At 42.8% G+C, this 20,877-nt stretch overlaps 1 protein-coding gene and 1 long non-coding RNA gene across 6 annotated transcripts in view; one reads left to right on the forward strand and one right to left on the reverse strand.

Annotated features, from left to right (window-relative positions):
- Positions 1-20,877, forward strand: part of LOC115616921 (ankyrin repeat and MYND domain-containing protein 1-like) — an 83,192-nt gene that overhangs the window by 48,540 nt on the left and 13,775 nt on the right. For 4 of the 5 annotated variants that reach the window (XR_003994437.1, XR_003994438.1, XM_030506729.1 and 1 more), the window contains 7 exons: positions 7,555-7,701; positions 9,815-10,248; positions 11,239-11,455; positions 12,250-12,414; positions 14,140-14,198; positions 15,663-15,834; positions 16,321-16,461. Coding sequence is in view for 3 of the 5 variants with exons in the window: in XM_030506729.1 (XP_030362589.1) it covers positions 7,555-7,701; positions 9,815-10,248; positions 11,239-11,455; positions 12,250-12,414; positions 14,140-14,198; positions 15,663-15,834; positions 16,321-16,461 (1,335 nt within the window). In the remaining 2 variants the exon portion in view is untranslated. Of the gene's footprint in view, positions 1-5,880; positions 6,107-7,554; positions 7,702-9,814; positions 10,249-11,238; positions 11,456-12,249; positions 12,415-14,139; positions 14,199-15,662; positions 15,835-16,320; positions 16,462-20,877 lie in introns of those variants that run through there. The other variant, XM_030506730.1, reaches the window with a different exon arrangement.
- Positions 1,354-13,774, reverse strand: LOC115616925. Its single transcript, XR_003994439.1, has 3 exons — positions 13,668-13,774; positions 2,492-2,498; positions 1,354-1,364 (listed from the first exon to the last, which is right to left on the reverse strand). It is a non-coding gene; the product is annotated as an uncharacterized LOC115616925 (long non-coding RNA).

The following is a 20,877-nucleotide window of genomic DNA, read 5'->3' on the forward strand; positions in this document are numbered from 1 at the left end:
AAACCAATTGGTAAAAATAAGCAAAATAAAGCAGACGGGAGTGTAGTTGAGTCCTCAAGACTATAAATATTATAACATATAAATATATCATATAAATATTATATAGGTATTATATTTAAACTCAAGAGTATAAATATAATATAAAGAAAAAATATTTTAAACATGTTTTTACATACATGAAAATGAAATTAAAAACATCATTACTGACAAGCAAAATACTCCCTTCTTCCCCAGAAGGTAGCAGGTATGTTGTTGCGTTTTCAGGGCCTTGCAATCCTAACAGTGAAAATGCTGTGTCAAAATCACCCTCTAAAGTGGGTGAATTCCTTTCTGAAATCAAGGGATTTCAACATGCCAAGCCAGATCAGGATCAAGCTTGTTCCTCCTGAAACCTCAGAAGGCAGTCCTGCTGAACACAGGATTTCCAGCCTGAGAAAACCCATGCCTGTGTAGACAGCCAGGAGCTGCCATTCAGGAACAAGCTGCTCCTGCTTGAAGCTGCCCAGAAAGGTGCCCTCTACACCCCTTTTTCAAGGATCAGAGGTAAGGACAGAAGAAATTTTCATTCATGTATGGGCTGTTCTGATATTTATGGAGGAAGCGGCCAATACAATTTTGACTTCATTCAGCAGGGAAGAGCTTATCTCAGGGTATTTATTTGCAATAGCTGTGAATATTTCTGAAGAAAAACCATGCTTAAATAATATCTTTAATGTAATGTACGCTCAGGCTAGCCTCTAAAAGGACCTTCTGTTCTTCCCACACAGGCCTCATCCACTACAAGAATGTTCTGAGCTCATTGCTGAAGCTTTCTATGCAATTCATATTATTATAATTCCACAATTAAATACGAGAGAGTGTATAAAATGTCACATAGTGTTCAAATGTCTCCTTCATCTTCTAGAAAAGAAGAGGCTACTTTATATTAAAACATGGCTCCCTGTTGCTCTGTGGGAAGGCATATCGATTCGCAGGAATAAGAATGACTTGCCAAGATATAAAAAGTCAAGCTATTTCTAGAACTGCTCGCTATAATTTTATTTATGTTGGAAATTCCCAAATTATTCACTTCCAGGGTAACTGCAAGACGCACCTCCTCTCTGGATTTTAAAGACAGAACTACACTGAGGACAAGGACTGCTGAATGCAGTATGTTTTGGAATAGGTTTTGTTTTTCCTCAACTTTTTGTTATGGAAGCTGCTGCTGTTTAGCAACAGCCCTGCTGAATTCCTCACCCTGGGGACTGGTGGTGGAAACACAAACCTAACTGGAGATCCTCCAGCTCTCTGGTTCTACTATGGTGCTCAGAAATAACCAAAAGATACGCAACAGCAAAAATAAGAAAAAACTGATAAATTAATCCCTCTAGATAGCCTAAATAAGTGTATGGCAGCATCACCTAATAGCATGGTACAAGACCTCTCACTGGAGGAGATATATGCTCTCTACGAGCTGCGGCTCAGCAGAGGAATTCCAGTGAAGCATGTTTTGTCAGAGTTTGGGGGCATCAGTAAGATGTAGCTTTTATTTTCTCCAGGCTCAAAAGTCCAGCCTGTGAACCTGTGCCACAAGCTACGTGCAGCTTCATAGCTAAAGGACGTGTACCTTCCATTTGGGGCATCTGGATTTCTCCTTTAAAATTAGGATTGAAAAAAGTTATTTGGAGAAAGCTTTGTGTGTGGGTATTTTCTGAAAGATTGCAAAGGACCTGAAACCAAAATAGCAATTGTCTGTTACAAGAGTTAACCCTGCAAACCATGTGCACTCTAAAGAGTCCAAAATAAGGCTATCTGCTTTATCCTAGCTCAATTTCAGCATAAAGTAGTAATACAGTATTCAATAAAAATGGTAATTGCAGTTATTTGAGCAAAACTGGCTTTTTGAGCTACCAGCTCCCTCTATTTTACAGGATTTAAGCTCCTTGCTTAGCTCATCTCATAGGAAGTATCCTAAAGTTCAGTGTACTAGTACAGGACTTGAGTAAGGATTCAGTATTTTGCTCTTTGCTCATCTTGGCTTTGTAGGGTTTCCTAGTGTTATGAAATGTTGAGGGAACATCTAGTACCTCCCTGCAGTACCTGAATGGAAACTTCCAAGCAACAGCTTGTAGTTTTCACTGGAATCACTCCAGTTCATCCTCAGGATACTCTCCCCACTACCAAAATCTTCTCCCTACAGCTCCTACAATTTTCCACCAGCACTCTTATGTCTCCCAATCCTCCCTGCTGTGTTGCTAAGTCTCTTCATACCCAAACCCCTCTACAGTTCATCCATCAACCTTCCCAAGCCCTCTACCTATTTTCCTGGTTACCATCCATTTTGTTTAGAGCTCCTGGTAAGCTAATTTGTTATTTAGAGCATGTGCTGATAGACTCATTGGCTTTCAGAACACATAAGGGCACAGTCTTCTAGTTTCCCTGTAGGCAGCAGTTGTTTGCATATGTCTCTTATTTTCATAAAACAGCTTTAATTTTTGAGGGATGAGGAAACAGAGAATCTGACAAGGGCTCAAGCAGACACAGAGATGGCAATTTAGTGTTAGCTTTGTTTCCTTTAAAAGATTGAAACAGCAAATCTTGGACAGCAGCAAATCTTTTATCACAGAGATGTGATAAAAAAATTGACTCTCCATGAAATAGTGCTGTAGGAGGGAAAGGAAAAAAGATCTAATCATCTGTTGGTATAACAAGCAGCTGCAGATCCAGGACTCCACCAGTGCCATTTGAAATATTTATCCAAACTGACATTGCATGCAGGCTATTTGCCTTTGCTTTATGACTGGAAGATTAAAAAGAAGAAGATAAAAGAGAAAAGGAAGATGTTAGAACCAGAGTCATGTAAGATAATGTGTATTATGATATGATAGAAGTGTGTATTATCTGTGAGCAACCATACCAGGACTGCCTTGACTTGTCTCTCAGGTGGTTATACAACATGTTACTTTAAATTCCATGAATATCTGCTATTTTTTTCCTGTCCCTCTCAGGGCACAAAGTGAACAGTGCTCAGACTTTAGTATTTTGTCTCATTTCCTATGCCTAATGTGGGATACTAAACCATTTGTGTTGCAAATTACTCCCTGAATGCAGCATTATTGATTTCTTTACTTTCTTTTCAATGAAAGACTTAATTTCAGAATCTGTGAGCTTCACACACATGAAATAATTAACTTTCGTAAGACTTCTGTGACATCAGCAGGCTTTGTTACAATCTAAGGCTCAGGGAGATTATACCACTTAGAGGTACTCACTGCTTTTGAATGCCTCTTTTGGAGTTACATGATTTGGTTTCAGCAAATAAGAATGTTTTATGTGCAGCCTTTGCCAGCATGCAGCTCTGAACACACATGAGGTCCACAAATCACTTCCCAGGCTGTCAGAAAGGTCATCTACACAGTGAGGTGCATTCATTAATACGCCAGTGTAGTAAATCTGGGTAGGTAACTGAGCACTGAAATGTGGAAAGAGCTGAACATCAGGTTGCCTGATGGAATAAAAAGAAAATTGTCACGGATAGACTTGAAAGAAGTCTCTATTAATCTCCATCCTGCCTCTTTTGCTTCTGCTTTCCCCAAAAGCTTTCACCTTTCTGATGGATTTTTTCTTTTCAAGGTTAATTCACGGCAATTGCTAAATCCAGGTGTCATTTCAAAACTAACAAGCGAAAACAATCCATTACAGTTGGCAATTCCTAGCCCTGAACAAATGGACTTTTAAAACACCTTTTTTTTGGAGGGTCAGAGTGGGTTGAGAAACAAAATAATGCATTAGATTTGCTGCCAAGCCATTTGTACTTTCAGTCACTGCTAGTGAAAGTCAGACCATTTTTTATAATTAGTTACTTTCAGTAAGAAAAAGACCTCTGTATACGATTCATTTCAAATGGAGAGGATCAGTCACAGTTCAGTGCAGTCCTTCCTGTTGATCCTGCTTCTAGGATCCAGACTCTGATTTCTCTGGGCAAACCTGTCCAAAAAAAAGAAAAAAAAAAAAAAATGTACAGGCAAACCTGACAGCCTGGGCAAACCTGTCCCAAGTATGCAGAGTGGCATTCTGCAAATTTTACGAAAACAATTATATTCCCTTCAGCTGCTTTTAAATACTTCAGTTTTTTAGAGCTGCCAGCAATGGGTCATCATTTAAATCACACCTTCCTATTGAATCTGTTCTTCCAAGGCTGCCAAGAAGGTTATTTAATTTCATTTAGAGCATCTAGTCAAATACTAATGAACTGACTCCAACCTGGGGAGTATGGCAAGCATCATACCAAACAGCATTTTGCTTTTGTTCCTTCTGCAGAAGGGAATATGCAGAAATATCTTCTAGTAGAAATAGTCCCACATTGAGAGTTGCCAGTGGTGATGACAGATGAGGAAGATGGGAAGCAAACTTCTTTTGCTTCCATCTGCTTGCTCAAATATGCATAGAGGGAAAAGAGGGCATGATACATGGTCTGGCAGACAGAAGCCATCTAGAGTGGGAGATGGGACACTTCGTACAGGTGATTTAGGGAGAGTAGAGTGTGAGAGCTTGCCAGCCATGTATCACTTTATTAACAAAATAGTGGGGAGAAGAGGAAATTTCCTTGCAGTTGCAGTTTTTCTGATGGGACTGACAAGTGGGTACATCAAATCTGAGGAAGAAGTCTTCTCCAAAGCCCTCTGACCATCTTCCCAAGGTCTCTTATTTCCCAAGGGATCTTTGGCTGAGAACCAACTGCATTTCTGCCAGAGCCTCCTCTGAGCTTGTGGCATTGAAGCTGCTACATTTGTGCAAGCAGCTCTCTCTGGCTGGTGATGTAGAGAGAAGGTAACAGAGGCAGAGTTTATTTGCTCTCTATTTCCCATGCCCTAAATAGCTACTTTGCCCTGCAAACTGTCTGACTGTTCAGTCAGAAGGAAGCAAAGGAAGCCTGCAGAACTGCATAGGGCATCGTAGGATGCTGCATCCTGGTCTAAAAACACTGGTCTCAAACAGTCGGCATTCCAGGAGTCTGCTGGTACACTGCAAGTAAGGAGAGGGTAATCCTCTCTGGCTTGCTTATGTTCTGTATCTGAGATCTTCCACAGCTAGAAATATAAGCAAAGATTTTGATTTAGTCTCCGAAAACTGTGTTTGCTCTGCACTCAGAACTGGTGTACTTCATACATACCCAGGAGTGCATGGGTTACCTGGTCCTTCAGGGGCGGTGAGCTCTACAGATGAAGAAGACTGTCATGGGTTTAGTGCTCAGTGGAGATTTAGGAAAAAGTCCCAATGTGTTTTACCATGAATTACCTTAACTTCAGATTGACTGTGCTTTTATAGCAAAGGGAGGCTTAGACTCATTAGTTGGCTTCTCTAATAATGCTGGAAAATCTGGAGGATTTTGGTTAAATACATGGGGTTTTTTGTTTGGTTTTTGGTTTTGTTTTTTTGTTTTTTTACAAAGATAAAGACAACCCATGGCAACCTAATAGTGGGCCAAGGCCAAGTGCTGGCTCGGAAGAGACTGCTGCTGGGGCCGCCTGGTGACTTGGGCTGACATAAATTCTGTATATTTCCATGGCAGCTATTTGTGCCCAAATGCTAATCAGTCCTGCTGTCGTCAGCCCCAGAGGCCTGGAGTTCATCAATCGATTGGAAAGGTTGTATGGGTTTGGTACGCTGCCAGCGTGGTCAAGGTTGAGGGAGTCGGCCAGGAGAGCTGCTCGCGACTGCAGAGGAGGGCGAGCGCTGTCAGAAGAGCCGGACGAAGGGCTGGGGTGAGCAGGGCCGGGCTTAGGAGTACACCTCCTACCCCGGTTACTGGCGCGGCGCGTGGTCGCGAGCAGAGCCTCGCTAAGGCCGTACGGGCGGGGGGGGCGCCGGACGGCTACGCGAGCCTCCGTCCAGGCCCCAGCTCCGGGCGGGGCCGTCGGGGTGTCCACGGCAACGCGCCGCGCGTGACACGGGGCCCCGCATCCCGCCGGGCGGAGCGGGGAGCGCTGCCGGGAGCGCAGCCATGGCCGTCGGCGTGGGGCGAGTTTCCACTCTGCCGGCGGCCGAGGGCACGGAAGAGGCGAGGGCGGCTGCCTGCGGCCACAGCCCCGGGCAGGGCCTTCCCCGCGGGCCGGGGACCGGCGAGGTACGGGGTGCTGGTGCTGGGCTGCGGGGAGGGACCGCCAGAGGTGCCTCCGCTCTGCCGCCCGGGTACGATCGTCCCGCGGGCCCCGGGCGGCTGCCGATGATACGCCGTGGCCGCCGGCCACCCAGCGTGTGTTTGCTGGGAGCCCTGCCCGTCTGGGGGCAGGGAAGGGGTGCTCTGGAGGCCCTCCTTGTAAGGAGAGCGGCTCGAATGCCGGCTTCCCTGGGCTTCCTCTCACTGCTCGCCCTGTACTGGTGCCAAACTAGGCAGTTTTAGCTTATTCTGAGTAAGGCAAGATCTTCACAGCGTCCGTGTGATGTCTGAGAGCACGTTCACCAGTTAAATCAGCCCTCACTGCTTTTCCCGGTGTTCCTGTCACTCCGTGTCTGGGTTGGTGACATGTCCACTGTGAAAATAAAAAATGAGCTCCACGTTTTCAGGTAACATCCTCTGCTCCCTCACTTGGACCACTGAGTCTGTCCCCTGTCCCAGAGAAAATGGTAAATGGTTGCTGTGAGTGCTGTTGCTATTAGCACCATAATGTTCTTTTGTTTTAAGCCAGGGGCAGTCACTCCTTTTATGCCACAAAGTGCCAGGACTATGGCAGGGCTGCAAACGTAAGGATTAATGCACCAGAAGAAGTGTGGAATTGAGATTTTTATTTAAGTGGTTTTTGCTTTTAATTAATAATTTCTGATTTATTTATATAAAATATCTTCCAAATGTCTGGTTTTGCTTCAGAATAGTGAACACTTTAAAGTGTTTGTAACTGAAATCAATGACGATCAAATTTCAGTCAGGAAGTCAGATGAGCAGGTTGGTAGCTAAGGTTTTCTTCACTGAAGAGAGGGGTTTATGGACAACCTTTTTACTGAGCATCTGCCACTTTCATACAATCCAGCAGTTTGTTTACCTATGGTACAAAAATTCGTCAGTGCTTTCTACTGAGGGGTAAAAGTGACAGTTTTGGAGCACTTTTAAAGCAAGTGGTGTGTGAAGGTTTAATAATCCAGTCACTTCACAGGCATCTGACAGTTGAAGGCTTTTACCTTGTTTTGAATGCAGAATGCTAAAGGTATATTGGCATACAGGTCTTTATGACAGCTGTTGAATGATAGAATAAATGTTGGTTTATCCTGTGTTATTTAGCAATGGGGATATGAACACTGAGATACATCTGCTGAAGTAGTATGAACTACTGATTGCTATGTGATGGAAGAGCTTCTAGAGAAATTGGTAAAATCCTGGCTGAGCTTTGAAGCCCACAACTGAATGAAGTTGAGACTGTGCCCAGTCTTTCTTAACTGTGTAACAGATTCATCCTCTTCATGTGTCAGTTGCCTGCATCTTGTTAGTCTTGCTCTGTTGCAGTAAGAATGCAATTTCACTTATTTTTGTCCTGTCAGTTGTATCATTCTTGTTGTCTTGTCCTCTTTTGTGGATTACAGAGATACGTGGGAAAGTTGTACATGGGCCACCGCCATGGAAAGGGGATTTACTACTGGCCTGATGGTTCCAAATTCACCGGAGCTCTTTATCTTGGCCGTGTGGAAGGCTATGGGACCCTGGAATGGAAGGATGGCAGAAAATTTCAGGTAACTGGAAAAATGCTGTGCTAATACTGCGATTCCTGTGCCTTTCAAAGTCAGCAGTGTTTTGGTTTGGTTTTTTGATTTTGTTTTTTTCTTTCAAGTAGCTCAGTATTTTAGTTCTCTAGAGTAAAGTTGTCATGCTTTGATCTCCCATGAGTGAGGATGCTATTTCAACAGCTTAGCTTCTGCTCTACTCAACTTTTCTATGGGGAAATATTGAAGGAGATGATAATAGAATCATTTGGGTTGGAAAAGACCCTTAAGATCATAAAGTCCAACCATTAACCCAGCACTGCCAATTCCACCACTAAACCATGTCCATAAGTGCCACATCTACATGTCTTTTTAAATACCTCCAGGATGGTGATTCTACCACTTCCCTGGGCAGCCTGTTCCAAGACCTGACCACCCTTTCAGTGAAGAAATATTTCCTAATATCCAGTCTAAATCTCCTGTGGTGCAATTTAAGGCCATTTCCTCTTGGAACTTGGGAAAAGAGACCAACCCCCACCTCGCTACAGTCTCCTTTCAGGTAGTTGTAGAGAGTGATAAAGTCTCCCCTGAGCCTTCTTTTCTCCAGGCTAAACACCCCCAGTTCCTTCATCAGACTTGTGCTCCAGGCCTTTCACCAGCTCCATTGCCATTCTCTGGACCCACTCCAGCACTTCCGTGTCTTTTTTGTACTGAGGGGCCTGAAACTGAGCACAATATTTGAGGTGCATCCTCACCAGTGCTGCCTGAAAAAGTTTCTTGTTCTTGTATCTAATGTATAAGATTTCGGTATTTATTCTCCTTTGATGAAGAGCTTGTTTGTTAGACAGTATTCTCAAAAGGCATATTAGGATGCCAGCAGTAAGAAGCTGGAAAAATACTGCATTTTAGGAAACTCTGAAGACAGACAGCACTCTGAAGTGTCCAGGTAGCTGGTTGTCTGTTTTGCATCATTTTCAGCCCTGATGTTGCTAGCAGAAGCTGGAAATGTTGTTTTCTAAGAGCTTGCAGTCCTTCTTTATTTTCTTAAAAGGTATATCTGAAAAGTCCCAGGATAGGGGAACAGTGCCCACCTGTTCCTGCTGATCCCTGGGTATCTCTTCAATTCATCAAATAATCTAAAACATACAGAGAAACAACATAATGGTCTTTGCATTGAGAGGGTCAATCAACATTGAGGAGGCATCAACAAGAACATAGCATTCTTGCCGAATGTTGATAATGTGGCACTAATTACAGATTTAGGAGAGCTTTAGTTTATGATGTAAAATCTAAAGCTAGGGGAAAAATAGAGAAACTTCAGATCATAACCATAGTCAGAATTTTATTCTTGCCAGTGGTAGTGCTCTTCCCCTACTCCTTTGTCTTTGTAGTTAAGCAGTTCAGTGTGAAGTTGCTGATTTTTGCTCCAAATAGCTGTTTTGAGGTTGTGATAGCTTAGTGTGAACCTGTCTTGAACCATATGTGTGGTCCAGATATGCATGAGTCTGCTTAAATTTGGTGATGTTTGTGCCTTACCTACCATAGTGTCAAGGTCAAACTTGACATAAAAACTAGGATACCTTTTATAGGAAGTCTGAAACTCCTGTCCTGTAGTGCTCTATTTGCTACTGAAACTTTTCTGTTGGCATGTCTTGTCATGCTTGCAAGGCTATAGCTATCCTAAATTTAGTTACACTGGAAGAAAAGAAATATATCATTTCCATAATCTGTGTCTGCACAGATGTGTTTCAGAAATGTTTGTTTTGATAAGGTAGTAAAATCTAACCAAAAATCTGTCCTAGACCAAAAAGCTGCAATCTAAAATTGGTCACAGAATAAAAATAAAATCTTGCCTAGCCCTTAAAAGCATCAGGAATTTTAATCTAAACATTACATCCTACTGTAGTTAAATTTAGGGCCTTCTACTGTTCTTGTGCTGGAAGATTTGTATTTGCTATTAATTAGACCAACGTGAATGTGAAGGCTTTGCTGTTCAGATTGGCTTTGGCAGTTACTGCTCTGTCAATAGGAAGTGGACCAGTAAGGCCAAAAGCAGCCGGATTAGTTTAAATACAATCCAGACTTTAATTGTACAAATTGTTTGATGTCTGACTGATACTCATGAGTTTACTTGTTTCTTAAGGGGCTGTACAAATCTGATGAGCGATTTGGACCAGGGATTGAGAGCTACCCAGATGGCTGTCAGGACGTTGGCTTGTGGCTCAGAGATCATCTAATTAAACTCTGTACTGAAGTACCTGGTTATTTTTCTGTCTTGGATTATCCAGCACACTACGGATACATTGATGACAGATCTCAGGAGTATGTTTCACTTGAGGAAGACCCATTTCTCCGTAGCTATAAACATCTCCCTTTTGATGATAAGGATATTTTACCTGAAGGAGTCTTTGCATATTCTCTTAACATGGACCATCTTACTTTGACTCACTCCTTCCTGGAAGAGTGTGATGCTTGGTATTTTCGGAACACCTCAAAGCTGCCTGAGGAAGATCCTTGGCCTGTTGCAAATGTAACCTCACTACTGGTTAGAATGCAGATGCATGTGTATAAGCACAGGTAACTGTTGATGATTTGTTTATTATGTGTGGATTTTTATCAATTACTATCCATGTGTGTTCATTATTTTCAAATTTACGTTGCAGAACAAAAGCTGCACTCCAGATTGGGTTTTATGGCCTTGAGATTACAAGTTGCCAATAAGGATTTTTTTTAAAAAAGGAAGCAAATAACATGTTCATCTCTCAATTCACAGATTTTACTCCTTTAAGTTAAATGTCGGGTTTATCCTGGTTACACCTAGAAAAATAGTCTCATTACTCATTAGCATGTCAGAGTTTCTGGAAGTCCAGTTTAGAAAAGAATTGGGAGTCAAGGGCTGTAGAGACCTCTTCTGACTTTTGCTGTCCTGAGAGTGTAGTCTTGCATAGAAATAGAAATATGGAGAAGCATAGTGCCAGATTTTTGAAAGTACTGAAAATCTGGCCATTGATAACTTTTTGTGGTTGTCTTGACTCTTGTTCTTCTTCAAGGCTATAAAAAATATGCTGTAACAAAAAAGTCTACAGCTAGTAGAACTGCCAACTGCACGTCAGTTTTTATGTAGCTTGGTGCTTGTATGTGGCGATGGTCTTTGAGCCCACAGAGTATTTCCTTATTGCTTTTTTAACAGGAACAAGCTACATATGTATATTTTATAGTCATAGTTAAAGCAGATGATGAAAAATCATAAACAAATGTCATGACTGTGCATGATAAATTTGTTCATAGAAACACATGGTAGTTAGATTTTGTTTTCTTATCCATCCATCAAACATCTACTAAAATACTTTTAACTTGTCTAGACAAAATCTGTATGCTGCTGCCAGCACCCCGTTAATATAAGCAAGCTCACATTATCTAAAATACCTCTTAAAATGATAGCTGGCCTTATTTTCCCATCTTGCTGACCAGCGTATTTTATTCTTGGTGTATTTTTTCTTTAATTGCAGTAGTGTTCTAAGAGTACCTAGCTGCTTAAATGTGCTGTGCTTTTCTCTCCTTTTCTAGGTGCTGTCAAGTGGAGTTTGCTTCAGATGTCAACCTCATTCTCAGTGGAGCCCGCAATGCTTATGGGCCTCCAGGCCCCAGAGAACTTGCCTCAGAGCAGCTAATTAAGAAGGCAGCAAGAGGAGACTATGATGGGGTCTATGCAATTCTGAGGAACGGGCTCGCTCATCCAGACATAGCTGACAAACATGGATACACAGCACTTGCTGCTGCGGCTGTAAGATTCTAAGCATGACTCTTTACCACGTGATGAGAAAATGCCTGTCATAGTAGGCTAGATTAAATTTTTCTCTTGTTTCATTACATAGTGTGAAAGGAATGTTCAGTAAGCAGGAAAACCAGAAAAGCGGTGTGGCATGAGTAGTATCTGTAATGACTGGTATCATGCCAACCCCCGTGGTAAATAAATACCCTAAAAGAAGCCCTTCAGTAAATATTAGCAATGATTTCAAATATCAGGTTTGATTTCAAGTTGTGATTATGCAGTGGGCTAGATCCATGTTCTCGGATGTGACTGTGCCCTTATTATTTTTTCTCCTATTTGAAATCAGATGCACTCAGAGTTGTTTTGTTTTTGCTGAAAAGTGGTGGTGGCTGAAACCATGCATGCACAACTCCAATTTCTGTAGGAGGGGGATGCAATCTCCCCCCTGCCTTTTTCTTCATGCCCCTTTCAGCTGCCTTAGTACTCACCATTCATTGTAAATGGCAAGCAGAAACTAGAGAATTTAGAACACTATATTTCTCCTATAGCCATCTCTGTCATTTCTGGTCTCTCTCTGCATGAATCCTCACTGAATTCCACCAAAATCCGTTAGTTAAAAATTAGCCAAAAAATGTTATGTTCTGAACGCTGTTAGACATTGAGCTTCTGTTTTGAGGAAAATATAAATGTGAATTAGATAAACAGTGTAGAGCATCATTACCTCAAAATTGTGTTGTCAGTTCTTCCATGTCACAAACTAGAAGTGTGTACCTATATGTGCAAAAATGGATGTTTCCCCTCTACAGGTTCATTCCCATAATGCTGTTGTCAATCTTCTTCTTGATAGTGGAGCTGATGTGAATAAGTGTAGTGATGAAGGATTATCTGCTCTCTCCATGTGTTTTATTCTCATTTATCCAGAAGAATCTTTTAAGGGTAATATTGCTGAGAGGAGCTTGCACAGTTACAAGGTTTGTTTACTTCTAATCTAAAATAACAGAATCATAATGTATTATTTCCTCAACCCGTAAGCTTGCTTTTAAAATTTACAGTATATACTCCCTAGGAAAAACTCAGAACTTTAATGCATTTTGCACTCTGAGAATGCAGAATAATCTCTACTCTTACTGCTAACTCCTAACTCGAAGGAACATGCTCCAGTGCAGTTACAAGCTTACTCTGCAATTGAAATAAGGCGCTGTATCAATAGCAGAATGCGAGGCTGTGCTGTGTAGGTGTTTAACACAGTGAAGATGCAGTGGGAGAGTTAATAGGAATTACAAAAGTGTAAGCAGAACAGTAGGATGTAGGTGATTCTCCTGGTACTACGTGACCCTGCTGGCATCATGGCAGTGGCTACTAAAAAGCAGTTGTTCTGTCAGGAGTCTGCTGATGCTTGGAGAGTACTCAAAAAGGCAGAGTCATATCCCTAACCTTTCTCCTGCCACAAAGAGAAACACCTGCTCTCACTTCCTGTATAGGAACAGGATATAAATTTTGTAAGAGTACAAACCTGGGAATGGGAAAGAAATGAAAGCAAGGCTATCAGGAATCAGCAGCCAGTACGAGAAAACAGCTAAAAAAGAGGTCTGGCCGGGAACTGTGTGGTCTGAGAAGTGTTTCAGTGTAGTCTAGAAATGGAAGGGTGCTGCTGGGACTTTCACATGAGGTTAGACAAGTAGTGGCCCATGCTTTGAGGAAACTTGTTGGAAATTAAGTACCAAATAATCCTTGGTTGCTCTGAAGTCACTGTTCCAGTTCCAAGAGTATGATCATGTGGTGGCCCATTGCTAAAGTTGCAAGGCAATTATGGGAAAGGGAGAAGGGGAGTGAGAGATAGCTGCTGCTGAAAACTGCACAGAAAATCAATGCAGAGCTATTACCTCTCACTTTGGAGGTACTATGAGGTAATTAGGAATAGAGAGGGCATGTTTCTGTGTTGGTATGTGTCTGTCACAGTCTGCGAGATTCTGCAGGTAGGGTACATTGTACATTGATATACAATGTACATAGATGTACATTGCTTTCACTTTTCCTCTGAATTGAACATGCATCCAGATTTGGAAACATCAGCCTTGTAGATCCTAGTATCAGATTCTCATGCAAGCTAATGCAGGTTGAAAATCTGTGTGTGTCTCATTTTATTTCAGCAATTCTTTTTCTCTTAAGCTAGATGATGTATACTGGAAGAAACATTTAACTGTTCTAAACATGTTTTAAACACCATGGAATCATAAAATAGGGGTGGAAAGGACGTTCAGATCATCCAGTTCCAACCCCCCTGCCATGGGCAGGGACACCTCACCCTAGACCATGTTGCCCAAGGCTCTGTCCAACCTGGCCTAGAATACTGCCAGGGATGGATCATTTACCCACTTCTTTTTTTGGGCAACCTGTTCCAGTGCCTCACCACCCTCACAGTAAAGAACTTCTTCCTTATATCTAACCTGAACTTCCCCTGAAATTGAACAAGAAAAATATTCTGTTATTTTAAGAAATTAAACGAATAAGCAAAAACTTAGTTACAATTTACTTTTAAATTATTTCCCTAACAATTGTTAACAAAATTCCAGTATCATTATGTGCTGTATTGCATTACACGTGTAATTAACAGGTGTGTTAGTACACTGAGTCATGCATTGCAAGAAGATTTTTTTCATTTTAGTAACCTTTCTTTTTTTTTTTAAATCTTTAAGTGGACTGAAAAATCAGAATCCTCAGAAACTGTCAGTGATGCTGAAGGCATAATCTCAGAGTAAGTCTCATGCACTAGAAATGGGAGGCCAACTCTCATAAATGGTTTTGCAAAAAGAAGGTAACATTATTTCACATATTTCACATAAGTGTGCATCCATTGCAGGGAAAGATATTTTTTGGTTGTTTAACTGGGCAAATCTTGTTTTCATGCCTGTAGAAACCACTAATTGTTTATACACTCTAATGTGACTCATGTCAGCAGTGACAAAGATTGTAGTTGAAAAGTGCAGTTCAAGCAAAGGACATCATGCTTGAACAAGACAAGATTTCTTCTTAGCAGAGTGTGAAAAGCTGCTAACTACGCAATGGACACTTGCAGTGTAGTGCAGACCTGAGGAAGGAGAATATATTCATTTATTACTTGAAGTCTTGACTACATATGAACTTGCTAGTTGTTTTCTGCAAGTGTCTGTTCAGCAGTGTCAACTGAAACATAGTCCAACTGTTTTGCATTTGTGGATCTTTGAAAGGGGCACATTTTGCTTTTTGCTTTGCTTACAGAGCAATCACCAAAGATGTCAAAATTTTTGTGTGGGTTTTATGGCAGTGTAGGTCATTTTGATATCTCAAAACCCCCAGACTGAAAGTTCATGGTTGGCCTTCTGACATTCATCCCTTACTTGTGCCACATTTTACTTTTGTGGCACATCCTCCCACCTCCCATGGTTCTTGTTGTCTGAAATATTGTTCATTGGAATATAGAGATCCATTGAATGTAGGGCTTGTGGGTAAAACTGGGTTATTACCATACCTGAAAAGATGAGTATCCCCTGAGAACACTTTGTGATGGAATTTCTGGGTGATATGCAAGTAGCCAAGTCCAAGTGCTGTTTGCCTTTTTTTTTTGTTTGCTTTTGTTTTGTGGGGGTATCAGATACTTTTGTGTGTGTGTGAATAGTTTGCCTCTCTAGAAATGCAGATGGCACCTGGAATATACTGTCCTAGTCTAGCATAGCTCCTGTTCCAGCTTTTGTTTAAGGGAAACACTGTACCTTTGTTTTGTTGGGATGGATGGGTGAATGAGGTTTAATTGAGGAAAGAAACTTCCAAGCAGTCTTTGATGGCAGGAAGGAGGACTCTGTTTCTTTCATTAAAAAAGACTAAGACTAAATGTTTTACAAGTCACATGTGAGACTAGTGAAGATGCAGAGAACCTTGCCTTGCTTTTTATCTGTCCCTATGCTGCAGCTTTTCATGACTGCAGAGACTGTTCTTTGCATGCCACTGCTTTAGTTTAGAGGGCTGAGATACACTGACTGTACTGTCTCCTTTTCAGGTCATAATGTTGTTGCCTGGTTGGTGTATGACAGTTGTGGTGCAGCCCTAAAGACTGCCATGTCTTCCCTCTGCTAAGTGACATTTTTAATGTCTATTACCTGCAAGTCATTTTAGTCCACTAGCTTTTAGAGTTTTCTTGGAAGGTGCTAATATGTTATTCTGGTATTTTCCATGTCAATTCTAGACGACAGAAGAGATGGGAAACAATCCAGCTGCTGCTTCGTCGAGGTGCAGATCCCAACGCATCCTGGGCCCCACCACACCTTCTGTTCTTTGCTGTTAAAGCTGCAGATGCAGAAGCAGTGGAACTCCTCTTAAAAAGGGGAGCCAGGTCTGATGTGCGGCTTCCATCGAAGGTTTTACTGAATGATAATTCATAATGTGGGATTCTAGATGTGTACTGCAGCTTCAGTGCCCTACTGTAAAATATCCCGCATGTCAGAATCGGCTTTAGAATGGTCAGAAAGATGTTTAAAGCGATTATCTTGTTCAAAGATTTTTTTTTTTTTTTTTTTTTAGTAGAAAGAACTCAAAGGTCCTTACTCTCCAAGTATTTTTTAATTCTTATGTTTTCTGGTTGCCAAGCTTGTGAGTGGTTTAGGAATATTTGTGAAGCTGCTCCTCAAGTTGGTTATAGCTGTTGTGATATTTAACAGGCTAAGTGTCTGGGACCTTTAGTATTCCACAGTCTTATAACTCTGGGCTCTAGATTTCTGGTGGCTGTTCGTGAGGCACAGCATTTGGGAAGAGTGAGCTTGGATTATTCTTTGAAAAAATATTTAGCACTGTTTAGGTGCTGCTTCTGATAAACAGGAGTCTTAATGCTATGTTTGTGTTTTCAGTTAGGGGGATTAACTCCTCTCCACATAGCTGCCTCGATTCCTGGGCAGGAAGGGGTCCAGATAACACAGTACCTCCTGCATTCTGCCCCAGATCTTAATGCAAGGGCAGAAGATGGAAATGAGATATACGGTCCAGACAAGGTATGTTACTTTTTGAGCTCATCTTCTTTCAGCTATTGAAATTCAGATTGCAGAGGACCTAAGCAGGGAGTCGAGATTCCCACCTGCCTGGTTTCACAGTGAAATCTTTGCATTTCACTGAAAGAACCTTAAAAAGAAAACCAAACCCAAAAAACCCCAAAAGCGAAAGTCACTTGAGGTCTATTGTATTGGGTTGTAATAAACATATCCTTCTGGTGCCCCAGAACATTCTGCTATCATGTCTTATATAAGGCAGAGTCTAGAAGTTTCTTATGTGTAGTCCAGTATAAATCATAGATTCATTGAATCATAGAATAGTTAGAGTTGGAAAGGACCTTAAGATCATATAGTTTCAACCCCTTCCATGGGCAGGGACACCACACACTAAACCATGTCACCCAAGACTACGTCCAGCCTGGCCTTGAACACTGCCAGGGATGGAGCATTCACAACATCCTTGGGCAACCTGTTCCAGTGCCTCACCACCTTCACAGTAAAGAACTTCGTACTTATATCTAACCTAAACTTCCCTTGTTTAAGTTTAAACCCATTCCCCTTTGTCCTGTCGCTACAGTCCCTAATGAAGAGTCCCTCTCCAGCATCCTTGTAGGCCTCCTTCAGATACTGGAAGGCTGTTATGAGGTCTTCACGCAGCCTTCTCTTCTCCAGGCTGAATAGCCCCAACTTTCTCAGTTTGTCTTCATATGAGAGGTGCTCTAGCGCCCTTATCATCCTTGTGGCCATCCTTTGGACTTGTTCCAACAGCTCCGCGTCCTTCTTATGTTGAGGACACCAGAACTGTACGCAGTACTCCAAGTGGGGTCTCACAAGAGCAGAGTGGCAAGATCACCTCCTTCAAGCTGCTGGTCACGCTTCTTTTGATGCAGCCCAGGATATGGTTGGCTTTCTGGGCTGCAAGTGCACACTGAAGCCAGCTCATGTTCAGTTTCTCATCGACCAACACTCCCAAGTCCTTCTCTGCAGGGCTGCTCTGAATCTCTTCTCTGCCCAACCTGTAGCTGTGCCTGGCATTGCCCCAACCCAGGTGTAGGACCTTGCACTTGCCTTGGTTGAACTTCATGAGGTTGGCATTGGCCCACCTCTCAAGTGTGTCAAGGTCCCTCTGGATGGCATCCTTTCCCTCCAGCATATCAACCCAACCACATAACTTAGTGTTGTCGGCAAACTTGCTGAGGGCGCATCAATCCCACTGGCCATGTCACCAACAAAGATGTTGAACAAGATCAGTCCCAACACTGACCCCTGAGGAGCAGCACTTGTTACTGGTCTCCAATTGGACATTGAGCCATTGACCACAACTCTTTGCATGCGGCCATCCAGCCAATTCTTTATCCACCGAATGGTCCATCCATCAAATTTATGTCTCTCCAGTTTAGAGACAAGGATGTCATGTCGGACAGTCTCACACGCTTTGCACAAGTCCAGGTAGATGGTGTCAACTGCTTTGCCCCTATCCATCAGTTCTGTAGCCCCATCATAGAAGGCCACCAAATTGGTCAGACATGATTTGCCCTTAGTGAAGCCATGTTGGCTGTCACCAACCACCTCGTTGTTTTTCATGTGCCTTAGCATGCTTTCCAGGAGAATCTGCTCCAAGATTTTGCCAGGCTCAGACATGAGACTGGCTGGTCTGTAGTTCCCTGGGTCTTCCATATTCCCCTTCTTGAAAATGGGGGTTATATTTCCCTTTTTCCAGTTGTTGGGAACTTCACCTCCCTGCCATGATTTTTTAAATATGGTGGACAGTGGTTTAGCAGCTTCATTGCCAGCTCCTTCAGGATCCACAGGTATAATTCATCAAGTCCCATGGACTTGTGCACGTTCAGGTTCTTAAGATAGTCTCGAACCTGATCCTCTCCTACAGTGGGCCTAAGGTCTTCATTCTCACAGTCCCTGCATCTGCCTTCCAAGACTTGGGCAGCATGTTCAGAGCACTTGCCAGTGAAGACTGAGGCAAAGAAGTAATTTCGAACCTCAGTCTTCTCCAAATCCAGGATAGCCAGTTCTCCCCTTAGCTTTTGGAGAGGGCCCACATTATCCCTAGTCTGTCTTTTGTTTGCTGCATACCTGTAGAAGCCCTTTCTATTATCTTTCACATCCCTTGCCAGATTTAATGCTAACTGGGCCTTAGCTTTCCTGACCTGGTCCCTAGCTTCCCAAAAGATGTCCCTGTATTCTTCACAGGCTGCCTGTCCTCACTTCCACCTTTTATAAGCTTCTCTTTTCCCTCTAAGTTTTCTCAGCAGCTCCTTATCCATCCATGGAGGCCTCCTGGGCCTCCTGCTGCATTTCCTTCTAGTCGGGACACAACACTCCTGAGCTTGGAGCAAGTGATCCTTGAATATCAACCATCAGTCTTGGGACCCCCTGTCCTCCAGAGCTTTATCCCCTGGAACCTTACCAAGCAGGTTCCTGAAGAGGCCAAAGTCTGCTTTCTTGAAGTCCAGGGCAGTGAGCTTGCTGGGTGCCCTTTTCCCTGTCCTGAGGATCTTGAACTCGACCATCTCATGATTGCTACAGCCAAGGCTGCCCTGGAGTGTCACATTCCCAACCAGCCCCTCCCTGTTGGTGAGTACGAGGTAAAGCATGGCTCTTCTTGTTGGCTTCTCTATTACTTGCAAGAGGAAGTTGTCTTCCACACAATCGAGGAACCTCCTGGATTGCTTGTGCCAGGCTGTACCGTCCCTCCAACAGATATCAGGAAGGTTGAAGTCCCCCATGAGGACAAGGGCCTGTGAGCGTGAGGCTGCTCCTATAGAGTCTATAGAGCAGTCTATAGAGTCTAAGCAGTCTATAGAGCGCTTCGTCCACAGAGTCCTCCTGATCGGGTGGCCTGTAAGGGATCCCCACAGTAATGTCCCCCATCACTGGTCTCCATTTGACCCTGACCCACAAACTCTCTGTTGACTCATCACGTGTCCCCACACAAAAGTCCATACTCAAATGCCTGAAGATATATATGTCTGTCATGGGACTTGCTTGTTTCAGCTCCATGGAGTTGGCCTCGTACTTCTTTTCTTTCCTTGTTTCTTTTTTCATTGAACTCAGGCTGTCTTTGCTAGATTCCTGCAGTATCTGCTGCACCTCCAGATTGCAGGTCAGCCTAGCAGTAGACATTTTTGGTACTATAGCACTTTTTAGTTAGAGTTGCCATTTTTGATAATAATTCTCTACTGCTATTGGAGCTATACCAGCAATACGTGCTTTTTCTGTCGTTTGTTACCCGAGGAATTACTTTAAGCTGTAGTAACAAAATCGTGTAGTCACAGAACAGTTGAAAGGTTGGAAGGGACCTCTGAAGTCTCTCTAGTACGATAGCCCTGCTCAAAGCAGGATCAGTTACATCAGATTGCTCGGGATCTAGTCCAGTTGGTTTCTATGTATCTCCAAGAAGATGTGGAGACTCCACAACTTGTCTGGGCAACCTGTTCCAGTGGCAACGCTTTTCCTAATGCAGCCAAGGAGGCTGTGACCACTTTTGCTGCAGGGGCACACTAGTGGCTCATGTTCAGCTTGTCCACCAAGACTTCCAGGCCCTGTTCTGGAAGGTTTTTTTCACCTGATCAACCCCCAGCATGTACTAGTGCCTGAAGTTAGTCCTCCCCACGTCCAGGGGAGGAACACAACAGTTTCCTTTTGTTGAATTTAATAAGATGCCTCTCTGCTAAATTCTGGACAGCCTGCCCAGGTCTGTCTGAAAAGCAGCACAACTGTGTGGTGCCTTAAAACACTCTTCCCAGTTTTGTATCATCTGTGTTCTTGCAGAGGGTGCACTCTCTCCCAGCATTGAGGGACATTAAATATTATTGTCCCCAGTATCTTCCCTGGGGTATAGTACAGCTGGACTTTGTGCTGCTGATCACAATCCATTATCTACTTCATTGCCCAGTTGTCTAGTCCATACTTCAGCCTGTCTGTGAGGATGCTATGGGAGATAGAGTTGAGAGCCTTGATAACATCAAGATAAACAACATTCACCGCTTTCCCGTCTTTCACCAAGCTGATCATCTTACTACAGAAGCTATCATGTGTGTCAGGAATGATTTCTCCTCTGCTGACTGTTTCCGTTTGCCTTCTTATCTGTAGTATGTCTTGAGGTAGCTTCTCAGAAGACTTTTCCATCAGTTTCCCATAGGTCGAGGTGAGGCTGCCCAGCTTGTAGTTCCCTGGTTCTTCCTTCCATTTTGCCAGAAATGCAAAGTATTTCCTCAGAAGTGCCCCCTCTTCACCATGGCCATTCAGAGGTAACCAGAGTGGCCTCGCAATGACAGTGGCCAGCTTCCTGGCATACCATCAGGTCTCAATCACTTAAAAAAATGAGCTGACTTATGTAACTAGACTGATAAATTTTATCTTTTATGACAATGACTAAGGTGAACGTCTGCAGGACAGGGA

The sequence above is a fragment of the Strigops habroptila genome, chromosome 15, assembly GCF_004027225.2.
Source record: "Strigops habroptila isolate Jane chromosome 15, bStrHab1.2.pri, whole genome shotgun sequence".
Taxonomy (NCBI): Eukaryota; Metazoa; Chordata; class Aves; order Psittaciformes; family Psittacidae; genus Strigops; species Strigops habroptila.